Consider the following 17,611-nt stretch of genomic DNA (forward strand, 5'->3'; position numbering starts at 1 on the left):
GTGTATTCTCGCAGCGCGTTCTGTTTGTCCTAACCGGCCACTGTAGTCGATGCGTCAGTGGCGTTTAATATGGCGGCCACCTTGACGAGAGGTTTGTCAGGTATGAAGTGTGCATATTTACGTTTTATGGTCAGAATACATAGCTAAATATGTGTACGAGATTCTATAGACTCTTAAAAGTTGTGGTGCGTAGGAATACGCAATAAAAGTTTCCTATGTCCGCTACAGTGTGTCTGTGCACTGGAATCGGTTCTCCTCGATGCAATATAACAATTTATTACGGTTTATTCGACCTTTTTATTTAATTTGATCTTATATTATTCTACATCTCATTTATATGTCTTTCTGTTGCTTTATGATTATATCATTGTGGTAGAATGTGAAAAATGAGTATGTAATGATGATAAAATCTATCATTAGACAACACAAAACGTCCATACACTATACTGTGTTTTATCAGTATGTATTGTATTCATGTAGCTGTACTCTGTAAACTAGAGTTCTTTCTCCTTTGTTGGTCAGGTTTGCTGAGACCCCTGTCGGTTTTAGGCAGAGACTGTCTCTCTCCTGCTGTCAGACTCCCACAGACAGCTGGTTTCTCAGCTGTAGTGCAGAGACATGTCTCCAGACCACTGCCTGCTGTTCACACCGCTGCTCCCCTCCAACAGACCGGCCTGCTGAAGCGGTAAGACCTGCTCTAGCCACACATTTGCCAGTCTGTCTGTTTAAATGTATATTATTCTGTTTGTGTCTTTACACAGCGGTGGCCAAAATTATTAGAAGTACGCTAGTATTTTCAGCTGAATATGGTTTTAAGTCAGTTATTTCTCTTTTGCTGCATTGTGAAATATCAGTTTACATTTCCAAACATTAATTTCACCATTAATTGTAATAATTTTTGTCTGACAACAGCCAGTGCTCCACACAGAGATCTGATCTCTTCATCATCAGTCTGTCTGGAATGACATGAAGAAACAGAACAAACTGAGACAGACTCAATCCAGAAGAACTGTGGCAGCGTCTCCAAGATGCTTCAAGAGACCTACCTCCAAAGCTCCCTGAAAAACTAAGCACAAGTGCACCGAGGGCAAAAGCCTGCTTTAAACACAAAGGATGGTCACACCAAATGTTGATTTAATTTAGTTAATAGAAGTTAAATGATAAAGATAATCTATTTATGACCTTATTTTTGACAGCATCCTCATTTTAGAGCATTTTTACACAAGTGCCTAAAACTTTTAACAGTACTGTAGTTTGCAGGTAGGTCTCTTGAAGCATCTTTGAGACGTTGCCACAGTTCTTCTGGATTTAGTGTGTCTCAGTTTGTTCTGTTTCTTCATGTAATCCCAGACAGACTGATGATGAAGAGAACAGATCTCTGTGTGGAGCACTGGCTGTTGTCAGACAAAAATCTCACTGGATTATTACAATTAATGGCTAAATGAATGTTTGGAAATGTAAACTGATATTTCCTACTGACACACTACAGCAAAAGATAGAAATAACTGACTTAAAACCATTTTTAGCTGGTGAAAATACTAGTGTGGTAATAATTTTGGCCACCACTGTATAACCTTTAAAGGAGTAGTTCACCCAAAAAGTCATAATTTACTCACCCTCAAGTTGTTCCAAACCTGTATGAGTTTCTTTCTTCTGTAGAACTCAAAAGAAGATATTTTGAATATTGTAAACCAAACAGTTGAATGACTACTCATTGACTGACTATGGAAGTCAGTCAACTGTCAAAATAATAATAATAATAATAATAATAATTCATTACATTTATATAGCGCTTTTCTAGGCACTCAAAGCGCTTTACATTGTCAGGGGGTATCTCCTCATCCACCACCAAAATATCTTCTTTTATGCTCAACAGAAGAAAGAAACTCATACAGGTTTGAAACAACTTGAGGGTGAGTAAATGATAAATGTTCTTTTTTGGGTGAATTATCCCTTTACACCAAGGATGATGATAACTATAAAGTTTTAATAATCATTCTAATTCCATCAGAATCGGGAAGTCCACGTCACAACTATAACAATAACAGAAACAGTATTGTGGAAATCACTTTTTAAAGGCCCTTTCACGCCAAAAACGATGTCCATAAAGATAACTCTATTAGTCTCTACACCAATACAATATTTTGGTGTGTTTGCTCTAAAATGGGCAACAGTTGATTCTGTTTTTACATTAAGAAATATTTTAGTTGGCTGAGCAGAAATAACCTAACTGGCAATATTGTGTTCAAAGTGTTGGAATTGTATAGCTATAATAGCTAGTTTTAACGTGAAAACTTTGCAAGGCTTCCGGTTTCAGCCACTTCCAGCTATTTTAGCTGTAACAAAAACAGTCCGTTGTGCTGCTTAATGTTGCAGTTATATTATAGAAGGTCTCTTTGCAGAGCAGTTAAGGCTGCTCTGTGCCTGCTCAAAATTCAGTGTAAAGATGTAATGCAGAATAAAAGTCAGACTAGATTAGGCCTGCTCTGACCTACATCAGCCCTCAGTATCAAAGCATATAGCTGTATGTGTGTAAATGCATTTATTCCACCTCTGAGCAGCATTAGACAGTCTGTGTAAAGACACCTAAATGCCACTTCAGAAACGCTTCTGTGCCACCTTTGCAATGTAAAGTTAGCAATATTATTTTAATTTATTGTGGTAATTGGACACACTGGCTTATAGTACAGAGAGGTTCATTATTTGTTACTGCATTGTTATTCTTTGATGTTAAAAATAACTTACTTCAATGTTAAAAAATAAGGTGGATAAAAGCAGTATCACACAAGCTTAAATCTTTACACCAAATACTACATGCTCTTAGGCAGCGATGGCCAACTTAGGTCCTGAAGAGCCATAGTCCTGCAGAGTTTTGCTCCAGCCTTGATAAAAACTCACCTGCCTGTAGCTTTCTAGTAACCCTTAGACCTTGATTTGCTTGTTCAGGTGTGTTTGATTATAGGTTTGGAGGAGGAAACTCTGCAGGACTGTGGCTCTCCAGGACCGAAGTTGGGCACCCTGCTCTAAAAGCCTTGTCTGCTTTGTTGGCAGACACCGTATTGCATGTTATGACTGAAGATTTGCGTATTTTCTAATGGTGACCTTTGCTGTTCTGCAGAGTAACGCCCCTCATCCCTTCATTGATGCTCCAGCCGGTCAGGAACTTAACATACTACAGTCTGAGGAAAGGCAAGAGGAAGTCTGTGAAGTCGGTTGTTCAACGGTTTCTCAGGTTGCACTGTGGCCTGTGGGTGAGGAGAAAGGTAATTTCCTGCTTCCATATTATTCAGAAATATCATACAATTAGTTGGCAGTCTGGTATTTAAATCCAGCCTACACACCTGGGGTCTCATTTATAACCGTTGCGTGCGCACAAAAACAGCCCTGAAAGAGGCGTACGCTACTTCCTGCGCAAAATTTGGGATTTATAAAAACAAACTTGACGGGAAAATTTGCGCACATGCACGCAAACTCTGACCCACGCGTACAAACTCTTTTTCCTTGAGTGAGAAAATTAATGAAGTAAAAACAATGATTTTAAGCTCTTTATTTTCATGTCGATATATACATTTACATTAAATATTCGACTCTCATATGGAGATAAGGACAGAAATTACATAAAGTCATTACGCAGAACTTAAACCAAAATTATGTGAATCTAGACATCTTTGTAGTAAATGCGCTTGATCACTTTTCCTTTTATTGACCGCGAGGAGTGCTATAGGTGCACAATAATTCATCTTTAAACTGAAGTGCAGATCTCATCTTACGACAAAATATTTTTTAGCAAGAACAATGATCAATGATGCGCACTTCGATATTATGGCGAACACTGCTGGATTCAGTGGTCGAACGGTCTATTATCCAGTTTGAATAGGTCCAATGATAATTACTGTACAACCACAGCTGCACAGAGGTGTTGATGTCGTGTGAAGGCATCTCTACAACATTATGAAAAGTCCCGCTGTATTTGAAGGATACAACTTGAAGAAAACGGTAAGATTTATACGTTTCCTTTTTAAAATACTTTGTTAGTGACGTGCCGAGCCAGACAATTTTACACTGCAATAAATAGACCTATCTGTTTCCACAAAAAATAATAGCTAAAAGATATTCCCCTTATCAGCAAAACTGCATAAATTTAGTTTGATTTGAATTGTTTAAAACAATTGAAATAGGCTACTATTTGGCCAGTGTTAAAGAATGAGATCAACTCTATTCTAAAATATTTATCTGATAACTATTTTAAACAGTTTTTTGTTTTATCTTGATATATTTATGCTAAAACATAACAAGGATATTGGATGATTTTTAGAAATAAAAATTAATGTATGGCACAAATGGCATTTATAGTCCGTATCTCATATTTCCTTAATGTCTTTTATCTTTGACGGTGTTAAACATGGTGTCACGTGGATGGGAATATGCATGGAAATGATATGCAGATGAGCACATTCATCGTAAAACTAGGCATTGTAATCTCCATATATGGTGATTTCGAGGAGGAGACGGGGTGTAAATGCACGTACGCACAATCTTTCTCTGATTGTTCAATAATACTGTTGTTTTTTTAGGCAGGATATAAGAAAAAGCTGTGGAAGAAGTCAGCAGCCCGCAAGAAGCGCCTCAGAGAACATGTATTCTGTAATAAAACTCAATGTAAATTGCTGGACAAAATGACAACATCCTATTGGAAAAGAAGAAACTGGTACCTCAACGACCCGTACCAGAAATACCATGATAGAGTGAATCTGAAGGTGTAAAACCCTCCTAACCTTATTCTGTTCATGAGACATAAAGTGTGTATACATTTAAAAATATGGTGAGGATTCATGTGTAAATGCACCCAAATAAATTCTTTCAGTTGTTACAATTTTATAAATTGTTATTATTTCAAAGTCCACCCATTGTTGGAGACACGGTTTTGCATAAATATGGCAGGAATATTTAGGAATATAAGTTTTCTGCATTTTAATGAAGTGGTTCGCAACTGTGGTGTTTAGATTTGATATAAGAAATTAATTCAAATACAATTATTATTGATGAAACACTGAAAATTCATAACAATGAATTAACTGATTATATAAACGTTCATTTTTTGTGGTTCTGTTGTCTTTATGAGTCCCAACTTTTAGCTAAAACTAATTTATTTTAGTACAACAACAAAAAAAATATATAATATAGATTATACAATTAATTGTTTTATTTGTAACTATTATTTAGACTAGCTCATGGACGGAAATAAAGGTTAATATTGTATTTTGGAGATTAAATAACTCGCAAGACTTGTTTCACATTCACCTTTTAATTGCTGAATGCCAATACATTGTTTTTAAACCGAGATCATTTCACTCTTTAACATCAACTTCTGTCTTTATCACTCAAGATTTATTCAATAAAGGACTTTGAACAATGAGATACAGTATATTCTGGCCTGCCAGACATGACAGCTGTGGAATATGGAAATACTTTTTTTATGGAGATGCTGCAAGCCGTTATGTTTTAAGAGGATAGTGAAAAGACATTTTCACTCCTAATCTGAACAACCTGGCACACACGACTCAAAAATACATGACAGTTCAGTTTCAAATGGTTTTAACAGAGAACCAGGACTTTTCTAGTCTTTAAAGGCGCAGCCTCTACTCAAGTCCCTGAATTTAAAAACACATCTTCATCTGACATGATTAAGCATGCATATGTAATGTCTCACTTTCATATTCGAAAATTGACAATCCAGATGGTAATCCACGAGGTTCATAATTTACACCATTTTGATTGTAATTAAAATGGGTTAAGTTCATAAATAGCTGAATGACATAACACCTAAATCCACAACTAAACTGCTTTTCACATAGTATGAAATTTCAAAGGATGTGCCTTTAATGACCTGAATATTCAAAGAAGCAACAGTCAGATGTTTTTATATGCTGTTAGAAGGCCAAAGATGGTTCCATACATAGAGAAAATTCTGCATTTTAATCTCACTGTAAATACTAGAAACACAAAGCCAACTAAAAGAAAACCAACCAGATTATCACTATTCCAATGACTTTTTTAGTTTACATTGTAGATAATATAATCACAAGTCTAAATGAAATTGTGATAAAATGACAAAAACAGTTCCTGAGCCAGATATTTTGTCAGTGAAGTCTGATATAGCCATTCTGACAGCTACAAGATCTCAAATACATAAAATCTGTAATTTGACAAAGTATGTTTATGAGATTAGGATTGTCATCATTTTCACAGTATAAAACTTTGTGAAAAGCTTTCTAAATATAGAATGTTCTAAGATTCAGCTACAGTATGTGTTTTGATAGTTAGTGCTACACAGGAATGATACAACAGCAAACTGAGTTTCTCAGTGATACATGCTAGTGTAATTGCAGTGTTTTCAGACACTTGTTTCTCCTCATATGACTAATTGTGTGACTGCTACAAAAGTAAAACGACTACACTGACTAAAGGACCCGCTTTGTGTTGTACCAAGTCACCACTAATGCCTGCTCATCTCTGAAAAGGTACTTTAATACTGAACATGTTCAGAAAGCGGAGGCCAAAAATGAGAGACACATTCAAACTGTCAATGTGAATACATGCAACATCAAGCAACTGAAGACGTTTAAGAAGCCAGCTAGGAAATAACAGAAAACCGTCCGTTTAGATTACTTCAAAATACATGTTGATCAATCAGTGCGGAGTTTTGAAATGATAAAAATACTGTACATGCCTAATAATTAATAAAGTAAAGTAAGAATGTCCATAAACAAATATCAACCTATTACCTCTTTGTGTCTAGGAAAGTTTCTAGTGCATTTTTAACAAGATGGTTATTGATTAACTTTATATATATTTGAAGTTACAGCACAATATTTTAAGTTTATAGCTGAACTATTGCAAGTTTCTAAGAAGTGTAAAATCCATTGCACTTTGTCCATCTATTTTAAATCACGTCAGGTATTGTGGTTAATACCTTTTTTGGTTCAACTACAAGCTTTTATTAAAAACTCCTTCTGTACAGATGATCCTTTGCATTTGTTGATACGTAAATTATGAAATAAATGCAGTCAAACACACCTACCACATCAGTGCAGTACTTTTTCACTAAGAACTTCTGTTCTAAGAAAGGCTGATTCGGAAACACCTTGTTACTCAGTAGTTGTTAAGGGGGCTTTGGGGGACCCAAAATGAGTGTAGTCCCCCTTAAAATAAAGTAAGTATTATGACTGTGTGCAGTGATTATGGTTGGGTGACCAGAGGGACATGCATGCGTTTGTTTCTCCCAAAATCATACCAAGAAATCAAACAGTCTACACTCAAACCCCCAAAGAGTCTCAGAGCAGCAGTATGTACACGAACGTGTTACCTAAATGAATCCCCTCCCCCTTGAGTGTCAAAGATCAGAAGCGAAAGGTTGCGCATCGCTTTGGTTACCTCATTACAGAACAAGGCTGCTTTTGAATATTTCAACATTTTGGCTGCATTCCTTTTTTTTTCTCCCTGCCTTCTCTTGTTGCATCTCCTCATGTTGCAGGTAAGACAGCTAAAGCGCTCTCGGAGCATATGCACAGTCACATGGCTTCAGTGTCCGAAGAGAGGGCGTTCTTTGATCTGGATCGGGTGACGGGTCTTAGGGTTCTAGGAGGAGGCTGAGAGAGAAAGAAGAGGTATCAAATCAGAGAGCGATGCACACTTCATGTTTACTGTTCACAAATAAACATGATCACATGATCAGGTCAATATGAGCAAGGGCATGTATATTTCTGTGATGTGTCAGTCTAAGGAAAGACAAACACGATTTGAGAATGCATGACTTAACATGCTCTGTGTACAAAGGCCTGTTTTTAGTCAGGTTAGTTGTATTTGTGGAATGGTCAAGGGTTAAACTGGTCCACTAGCTTTGGTTCATGTAAGAATAAAATGATGTACACACAAAACAAAGCAAAAAAGAATAAAGCAAAGCAAAACAAAATTAAACATTAAGTATTATCAATCTATGGAAGTCTATTTCTCACATAGTGTCTACATCGGACACAAGTGATGCGACAAAATCAAAGTAAACCCATTATAATCAATGATACTCTCCACATTGGATGAGACACAGACAGTAAATTAATGCCCCGTTTTATTTCTGACGTACTCTACACACTTGCGCTACTACCGACTACAGGACAAAATGCATTTGGAACTTTCGCTTTGACGCATTTCGTGTAGACAGCCTCAAGCTGTTGTGATGCAACAACAGTCCAGGCCAGTGTAGACATGGCATCCGAGTAAAAAATAAGGTAATTGTGTTTATAAAAAAGTTTATTTATAGATTATTAAAATCAAAATAAAGTGATTGTGAGATATAAAGCCAGAATTGAGTGATTATGAGATTAAGAGAAATGAAATTGCAATTGTGAAACAAAGTCGCAATTACAAGTAATAAAGTCAAAATTACAATAAAGATGTTGCAATTGAGAAACCAAGTTGCAATTATAAGAAATAAAGTCAAAATTGGGGGATATAGTCACAATTACAAGAATTAAAGTTGAAATTACAAGAAAGATGTAATTATATAACAAAGTCGCAATTACAAGAAATAAGGTCAAAATTGTGGGATATAGTCACAATTACAAGAATTAAAGTTGAAATCACAAGAAAGATGCAATTATATTACAAAGTCACAAGAAATAAAGTACAAATTGTGGGATATAATCAAAATTACAAGAATTAAAGTTGAAATATCCAAGAAAGATTGTGAAACAAATTCACAGTTGTGAGATATAAAACTGCAATTACAAAATATATTCACAATTACAAGTAAAGTATTTGCAGAATATAGAGTCATTGTAAGTCATTGTAAGAAATTATATGAAAAACGTCACCATTGTGAAAAATAAACACGCTATAACGAGACATAAAATCACAAATACAAGAAATAGTCTAAATTTTCAGATATAAAATCATAATTACAAGAAAGAAAGTTAGAACTGTGAGTCCTGTAAGTGCTCCTACACACACAAATGTTTTAGTACAGTGTGTGTTTTTAGACGCTACTCTTGTCCTTCCACACATCTGTAAAAGGCAGCAGCATGATCTTAACTACAGGAATGTTGAAATGAATTAAAGTATGACATTATGGCATTCTTGCAGTCATTGTTACAGGACATTCACTCTTAAGAGTCGCAACAGTGCTGAACTTTCTCCATTTATAGACAATTACAGTGAAGTGATGAACATCATGGCCTTGAGAGATGCCTGTGTAGCTCTTCCAGCATTATGCAAGTCAACAAATCTTAATCTTAGGTGCACTGAGTTATTGTTTTGTTCAGGACATGGTTCACATCAGACAAATCTTGTAAGCAGCAAACTCAGTTCTTTACAGGGCAGGGCTACTCCGACCAACATCTACAAATGAAATCCCATCCCATATAATTCCTGGTCAGCTGACAGCTTCTGGAGAAGTCACAGTACCACCACCACAACAAAATATGGTCCACTGCAAGGGGGTGGTCATGTCAAGTCACTATTTCTACAGCACTTTATACAATACAGTTTGTGACAAAGCATCTTTACAGAGATAAACAGGAAAACAGCAGAATCAAGACAGGGCGGCACCATGATTTTAATCATGATTTAATCTTGCTTCTCTCTATTTATTAAGCATAATCATATGCAATATGAAGCATACAGTTTATTATTTTTCCTGAAACAAGCTTTTCTTTCGAATCGATAAATCTTCTACCCAGTGGTTTACTTAAACTTCCCGACCTGGCAACCATATACACATGCACTAGATATTCTGCTAAAATAATAGTATAATGCAGTCTGTTTTCTTTCACGCAGTCATTTGGACTGTTTGCTGTGACTAAATCTGCAAGCAAACCACGCAAGTTGAGATTCTCTTGATTTGTACTTGTGTGAAAGTGCAATAATTCTGATGAAATAAACAGTTTTAAACAGTAAGAAATTATACAAAATAAAGGTTTATGAATCAAACATTACTCTAACACTCTTAAAAACCTAAAGGGGTTTTTCACAGTGATGCTATAACATTTCAGTTCCTCTCAGTGAACGGTTCTTTTTAATTTTTTTCTTAGAGTGACATTTTAGTAATCCAAATAACCTTTTCCACTATAAAGAACCTATTACCAGCAGAAAGGATCAATAATAAGAGACAATAACAAAAAGTTGTCAGCTAAGTAGCTAGCATTTTCAAACCTGACCTTTTGAGAGAATAAGTCTTAAATTTATCTTATAAACACATACACTTGTGTAACAATGTCTCTCATCCATCAAAGAGTCTTGAATCATCTTTCCCTGCCATTTTAGACAGCCACGTGACCGGAGGTGAGAGTGTCAGACTCACTCCGAGACTCACTCAGCTGACTTTTGCCGGTAAACAGCAGCACTGGTTAGTGATTTAAGCGGGTTAGTCACAACAAGCTAACAGTTAGCTCACTGCAGCCAGGCAAGTCAACAGCTAACCATCAGAAAACAGGGGTACCTCAGGGGCACGCCTCTTAAATCTGAATTGGACTGAAGCAGATGAGGCAAATTCCTCCTTCTTCTCAGGCTCCTCTGAGGCTATGGGCTGGGATGCGGATTTATCCTGGAAGGACTCAGGAGAGGAAAGCAGTGGAGTCGTGGGCTCAGGCTGAGGCAGAGTGGGCTGGGATGGGGTCGGGGTAGGTGTGGGTGTCAGCGGACCAGGAGGCTCAATGGGGGAATATTGCTCCAAGTTCAACATCTCATATTCGGTCATGTCAAAATCATGGCCTGTACCATTACAACAGCACATCAAAACAAATTGTGACTCCAACTGCACTTATACTCTCTACTCTGAATATATTTTAATAATGAGCCAAGTGTTTTTATGTCTTATCCATTATAGATGCCATTATGGAAGACTCAAAAATCATGTAAAGCTGAATGACAGTAAATGTTTAGTTACTATAGTTAGTTTTGACACTGTGTGAAGGACAATGCTGCTAAAAATGATTGGTGCAGGGGAAAACAACTTGAGAATCTGATACATTTTGTCATTCCTAAAGTGTGTTTTCACATGTGTAACTGGAATAGGAAAGGCCTGTTTAACCCTAATCACTTCTTGTACCAGGGGAAAACATAAAAGAGGCCCATTCACACAGAGAATGATAATTAAAACTATAATGATGACTATATTAGCGTCCACACCAGCGGATGATAATGTTCTGTTATATATACACTGAAGTTATATTGTCCTCCGCTTATTAATGCTCAAGCTCTGTACAGTCAAGATGGATTTTGATAGGCTGTTAATGTATTTAGCATTCATCAGTGGAATCAAAAATTGCTCTAAAAAGTCATTCCCTCGTCATTGTTCCTTTGTAACCTTATTGTACTGGGTCGTTCACACAGAATGCATTTTTGGGTTTAAAAATGCGAGACGCAGTGCATTGGAATGGAAAAGAAATGTAAGTCTAGTGACATTTTTTTTTACTGTTAAACTTTTTGAGGGGCGCACTGGAAAAGACACAAGTGCAATGATGAAACATATTGTTCTAGTGCATTTTTACATAGAAAAACAATGGAAAAGCAGTTATCTCAAGTGAATAGGAAGTGAATAAAACACACACACACACACACACACACACACACATATACACACACACACACACACACACACAATAAAAACAGGTTTAACATCAATGATGGCGCAATTTGCCATATATGTATGTAAATGTGTGCAGACGTAAATGAGATTTGAGAGCTAGAGTGGGAGTGACAATTTCATTCTGTTCCTTAAGCCATTGCATGACTACAGAGCACTTGGAATGTTGCAGAGAATTTGTTTGGGTACATTTTGGATCTTTTTCTACAACATTTTGAAGCATTTTTGAACAACCCGTTGTCATGCACTTGAATTGAATGGAAAGGAGCAGCAGGAACATTCTGCCAAATATTTTTTTTGTGCTCCACGGAAGAAAGAAACTCATATGGGTTTGAAACAACATGACTTGAACAACGTTAATTTTCTTTTTTCGGGTGAACTATCCATTAAGAGAAATACATGCTTCTCTATGATCCTTTCACTGAATCACAGTAATACGCAATAGGTAAAGACTAGAGAATAATAAACAATTTCCTAATCAAACATTTACCCAGAAAATTGGCAGGGCTGCAACACTCAAGTTAAGAATTAATTGCATGTAAAGGATGACTGAGAGAAGCAGCTTAACCAAACGGGATTAGCAGAAATCTGATTGGCTGATAGTAGGATCTTCTTCAAAGGGTTAGGAGAAATACAGCACTGATCATTCGGCTTGGCTTTGCTTACCCTTGCTGTAACCCGTCTCTGATTTGCTGTGCATCATGGTGCGTGTTCTGTGCTGCGCGGCTGCAGGTTGAGTAGTTACAGAACTTGCATTCTGTGCCTGGCCCTCTGCCTGGAAAGATGACAGGTCCTGCATGCTGAAGCTGCGGAGTCGCTCGGAGAGAACGCCCTGGCCCTGGATCGAGAACATGGAGAGTCAGATGGAACTCCTTAAGATGGTCTAAATACTGTCATGCTGTGTTTTAGACTATCATCAGCAATCTGTTTTGTTTATAAAAAATTAGCCTGAAGATGTGGAAGTATGTTTTGTTTATGCCATCTGCTTAAATTATAATAAGGCATAAATATAGTAAATATTAACTTAAAAAGAAACATATTATCTCAAATAAACTAACAACCAGTCAATATGGGATATGTAAACTACACCCAAAAGTGATATATCAAACTGATACCTTTAAGCAATAAATTCCATGTTCTTCTGGATAAACATATCAAGCCTAAACAATTAAACTCATAATGTTTTACATCTTTTTAATTAATAATTCAGTTTATTATAGATGCGGAATCCTGTTGCTACATGATTTCCCCCTGTTTGAAAAACATGAATTGTGTTGACTGCATTTGTCATGCTCGACTATTCAACCCTGTTACCAGATTTATTGTAAGAAGAAAACATCAAATAAATATTTTTCTATAATTTATATCTACAAACCAATATTGTCCCAAAGCCATTTTGCCCCAAAGTAGCTAGGCTTTACTGAGACATATCTTAATTTAGGCTAAATTTGCATCGCTGTTACCATTTTTATTTGTTAAAAATTTTATTTATTTGTTTGTTTATATTTTATTTATCTTGCTAGACAAAAACGAAACCACTCAAATCTATATGCAGATTTAGATAATTTTGGTAACAGATTCTGGTAATTTTGGTAACAGATTCTGGTAATTTTGGTAACAGATTTGGGTAATTTTGGTAACAGATTCTGGTAATTTTGGTAACAGATTTCACTAATTTTGGTAAGAGATTTCACTAATTTTGGTAACAGATTCTGGTAATTTCGGTAACAGATTTCTGTAATTTTGGTAACAGATTTCGGTAATTTCGGTAACAGATTCTGGTCATTTTCGGTAATTTTGGTAACAGATTTCGGTAATTTTGGTAACAGATTCTGGTCATTTTCGGTAAGTTTGGTAACAGATTTCGGTAATTTTGGTAACAGATTCCTGTAATTTTGGTAACAGATTCCTGTAATTTTGGTAACATATTTCGGTAATTTTGGTAACAGATTTCGGTAATTTTGGTAACAGATTCTGGTAATTTTGGTAACATATTTAGGTAATTTTGGTAACAGATTTCGGTAACAGATTCTGGTAATTTTGGTAACAGATTTCTGTAATTTTGGTAAAAGATTTCGGTAATTTTGGTAATAGATTTTGGTAACAGATTCTGGTAATTTTGGTAACAAATTTTGGTAACAGAGTGACAGCCTTTGTACCATTTTCGTGGAAAGTGCCATTTCCTCTAACAGTATTGGATTACTACCTTAGTGGCAGCCATTACTGCAGCTGTAGCCGCCACATTCAGACCTTTCCTTCCAAAATGCATCAGGGTGTCGTAGCTTTTATCTTTTGCTTGGCAAAGGTATTCATCGATGTCCTAAGAAAGAGTTATAAAGAACATTTCACAGCAGCTGTATGAAGAATGGTACTGTTTCATCCTGTTGTACACTTTCAGATCAGCATCATTTTTGAACAACTTTTTTTATGAATAACTTTTTTTAATAACTTTTTTATTTATCATTGCTCTTTTGTTGATTTTGATTGCTTCCATTGTCCTCATTTGTAAGTCGCTTTGGATGAAAGCATCTGCTAAATGACTAAATGTAAATGAGTTTTCGTTTTCTCTTTGTTATCAGTGTTTTGTGTTTGTCATATCCATTTGCCCTTAGTGTGTACTCCTAACGAATTTCCTGCCCTAAGAATAAAAAGCAGAGGAAAGACTGTGGAAAATAACAGTACCATTTCCTTAACACCGCTCATCCTCGGTCAACCAGGAAAATCAACTCAAAAAGGTTACAGGAAAAGGAGTCAAAAGTTCTTTCTCCTCAACTCCAACAATTCAGTTTCTTAGCATTATAAAACACTGGTAAGCTGAGAATTATTCACAGCTGTTAAGGATGATATTTGCTAGTTTGTTTAACATTTAAAATATTAGAATATGTATTAGGCTATGCATTAGTGAAAGCTCTATAGCTTCTTTGAATATTTTTTCAGCCTAGACAGGATAAAAATAAATAGATCATCACATCAAAAGGAAAAATCACATCAAATACCGTACCTTCTCCTTAGAGGACAGTGTAGGGTGGACAAATTTTCTATACAGTACACTGGATCCCTTTGTGTATGGGGAAAGTAACCACACCACAAAGGCGATTTTGAGTTCATAGTAGAATGGGAGCCTTCAAAAGCAATAAAAGACAATCATACACTCATATGTCATGCTGGTTACCGCCCACATGCATCAGAAGAAATAAAAATATGAGTAATTCCAAACAAAAGGATATGATGAAAGCAATGGCACATTGTACTCACCAGCACAAAAAGATATCAGTAATCACTTCAACTGTAGTAAAAAGTGCAAATATTATCCAGTACATCATCCATTTCACCTGTTTGAAACAGTTTACACAATCAGCAGGCAAATAAGCAATAAGGTTAATGAGTTCAACTGATGGAAATATATCAGAGCTGTACTTACATATTCTCTCACATCTTTTGATTTAACAGCTTTATATGAGGAGTACGCTGGGTAAAGGGTACCAAATATAAGCCTGTAAGAAATGCAACAATCATGCTTAAGATAAATAAGCAGAAAACAATTGAAATAGGTCAAGGGTATTTTTTAAGTTTTATGTTGTATTTTAAAATATATAATTTTATTTCATTCATTATAATTTCTGTTGGCCAAATAACAGTATGTTGCCTATTTGTTGTTTAATGAATTATTACATTACACAGTTATTTAACAATAAATAGAATAGTCAATAAAGTAGAAGTACTGTAAAACTAGCTTATAATACATTTAAGTAGTTTTGTCACATTTCATTTATTGATTACTTAATATTTTATTGTAATTTGAAATATCAAATGTGTTTTGTTCACAGATGAGTGTAAATAAACAGCAAGTTCCATCTGTGACAACTTACCCCAAATAGTGTATACCCCACATGCCCTGCTATAGAATTTATTTAATTACATTTTTGCCATTTCACTGATTTGATTTTTTTCCTGGCCAATAATACCAGTGGGTTACTGACATTCAATAATACATTTATTTTGAGAAACCATTCACTGGAATAAAAAGTAACCCAGTCTCACCACCACAAAATACAGCAAATGCTTTTTATTACCCCATCTTTGCATAAACTCAAATCTCTTCAGAAAACAGTTAAGGTTAGGGTTTATTTGTCACAGAAATTACGTACAAGTATTATATGATTTCAGTATTACAAAATGACATAACAATGGCCACTAATAATTCCCATCAAGGCCCACCACTTCCCTGAAAGGAAACCGCTCCACTCCCTTTCCATTATTGATATTTGAGATAACGGCCCTTTAGTAGGCCTGGAGTCTGATTTACTCAGCCCAGAATATTATTTTTTCCAGTTCTTGCCTATTGTAACGCCAGTGTCGCACGTAAACAGGCGACATATCTGCACAACCCCGTTTATGTTCCAGGTTTACATTCTGCATGCTTGATAAAAATAGACCTGACAAGTGAACGCTGGTCAAGGGCGCAAAGAAAAGATCAGAGCAAATGGGACGGAACGAATACCGTTTGCAAGGCTGTGGGTTAAATGGGTGATTGGAAAGTGCTAGATAACCAAAAAGAAGTGCCCTGCACCTGTGTTTAAGTATTTCAGTTTAGCACTATTCCAGTGTCCCCTCTTTCTTCCAGCCCAGCAACAGCTGCGCCTCTGACCCGATCAAATGACCGACCCACAAACCCAATCCAGAGCCACCACGACACCGTCAGGGTCCCACAAAACAAAACAAAACATTTCCGACTAAATAGAGCCCACTGCACACTATCTAGGGCACGCCAAAACACCGGTTTGTTGTCTAATTTTAGACTCTTTACACAGCTAGTTTACAGCACAAGTGTTGGCAAATGTGCAATGTCATCGGATATTGTGATCTAAAATGAATTGAACGGCTATTTAGAGATTTTGCACCCACAACCAGATTGACTGAAGCGTTAAATTTTTTTAAAATAAATTTACATGGAATACATTCAAATGCGCTCGTCAATTAAATAAAATAGCGACAATGAAAAATAAAGCAAATACTGGAAAACACATTAGTGACCATCAGGCTGGTTGACCATCCCATTGTCTTTATGACACATCAAAGACCTGCTCTACTGTATGTACGACTCCAAAAATGACTCAATATTAAAACCCTACATTGTGCATGTCCACTAAATTCAAAATTCTGCAATTAAAAGTGTTACATAAAATTAATTGCTTCAAAAGCTAAGCTATATCCTACATGATTCTTATTTTGGAGAACCATCAATATCCATTAGCTTGCAAGTGTACAGTAACCTTTGTAATAGCCTTTCAACATAATAATCAAAAGACTAACCAGGACAAATCAGGCCTGATACATAACCATATGTGATTTCATTCTGCCTAGAATTAAGAGGTGCCCTAGAAACCCTTGCGTTTTCGCATTAAAAAAAGCTGAAAAACAACATATACATATAAAGATTACGCACTGAATTTTCATGCAACCCAATGAAAATGCTTTACAAGAGCAGAATAAAGACTTACACCACAAGCCTAGAAATAATCCAGGAGACCATTGCGCTATGAGAGCGGCGTGTTGTCGACAGGGAGGAGTTTTCCTCGAGACTGGTGTCGGCATTTATCGTTTGACAGACGCGTCCGCGCAGGCGCTCTGCTCTGAACATGTGGGTTATAGATAATGGACAAAAAGAATAAACATAACGGACAAAAATAATATACGACCCATAAATAATTGTATGGGTTTGAAAACCTAGCGAGCTGCCTATCCACACAGCATTTTCATGTGCCTCAAATGCTGGTAGACAGCTCATGTCACATGATGCCCAAACATGCTGCCTGTGTGGGACTCGTAAGATTTCTGCCTGACACCAAAACTGTACAGAAAAAAAACAAAACTATTTTAAATAGTCTTCTGCAGGGCCGGAGTGGGACTCATTTCCAGCCCTGGAGTTTCATGCCAGACCGGCCCCCTTTTTTTTTTTTTTTTTTTTACTGG

General features: G+C 36.2%; 2 protein-coding genes across 4 annotated transcripts; one reads left to right on the forward strand and one right to left on the reverse strand.

Moving 5' to 3' along the window:
- mrpl35 (mitochondrial ribosomal protein L35) lies at nucleotides 1-4,861 on the forward strand. 2 transcript variants are annotated; one of them, XM_016526841.1, is made up of 4 exons: nucleotides 1-100; nucleotides 523-685; nucleotides 3,119-3,263; nucleotides 4,575-4,861. In XM_016526841.1, exons 1-4 carry the CDS (start codon nucleotides 70-72, stop codon nucleotides 4,761-4,763), a joined length of 528 nt encoding a protein of 175 aa, XP_016382327.1. In that variant the 5' UTR covers nucleotides 1-69; the 3' UTR covers nucleotides 4,764-4,861. The 2 variants fall into 2 exon arrangements, with proteins under 2 accessions (XP_016382327.1, XP_016382335.1); XM_016526849.1 differs by lacking the exon at nucleotides 1-100 and adding an exon at nucleotides 105-153.
- A 433-nt stretch (nucleotides 4,862-5,294) lies between these two features.
- On the reverse strand, nucleotides 5,295-17,267 carry LOC107719410 (receptor expression-enhancing protein 1-like). Of its 2 annotated transcripts, XM_016526826.1 has the most exons (8): nucleotides 17,140-17,267; nucleotides 15,060-15,132; nucleotides 14,894-14,970; nucleotides 14,640-14,760; nucleotides 13,845-13,958; nucleotides 12,305-12,476; nucleotides 10,493-10,764; nucleotides 5,295-7,649 (listed from the first exon to the last, which is right to left on the reverse strand). In XM_016526826.1, the coding sequence occupies exons 1-8, from the start codon at nucleotides 17,169-17,171 to the stop codon at nucleotides 7,572-7,574; spliced, it is 939 nt and encodes a 312-aa protein (XP_016382312.1). In that variant the 5' UTR covers nucleotides 17,172-17,267; the 3' UTR covers nucleotides 5,295-7,571. The 2 variants fall into 2 exon arrangements, with proteins under 2 accessions (XP_016382312.1, XP_016382317.1); XM_016526831.1 differs by lacking the exon at nucleotides 10,493-10,764 and having other exon boundaries at nucleotides 7,563-7,649.
- Nucleotides 17,268-17,611: the final 344 nt, after the last annotated feature.

Source organism: Sinocyclocheilus rhinocerous, unplaced genomic scaffold, assembly GCF_001515625.1.
Source record: "Sinocyclocheilus rhinocerous isolate Xijiao unplaced genomic scaffold, SAMN03320098_v1.1 scaffold343, whole genome shotgun sequence".
NCBI lineage: Eukaryota > Metazoa > Chordata > Actinopteri > Cypriniformes > Cyprinidae > Sinocyclocheilus > Sinocyclocheilus rhinocerous.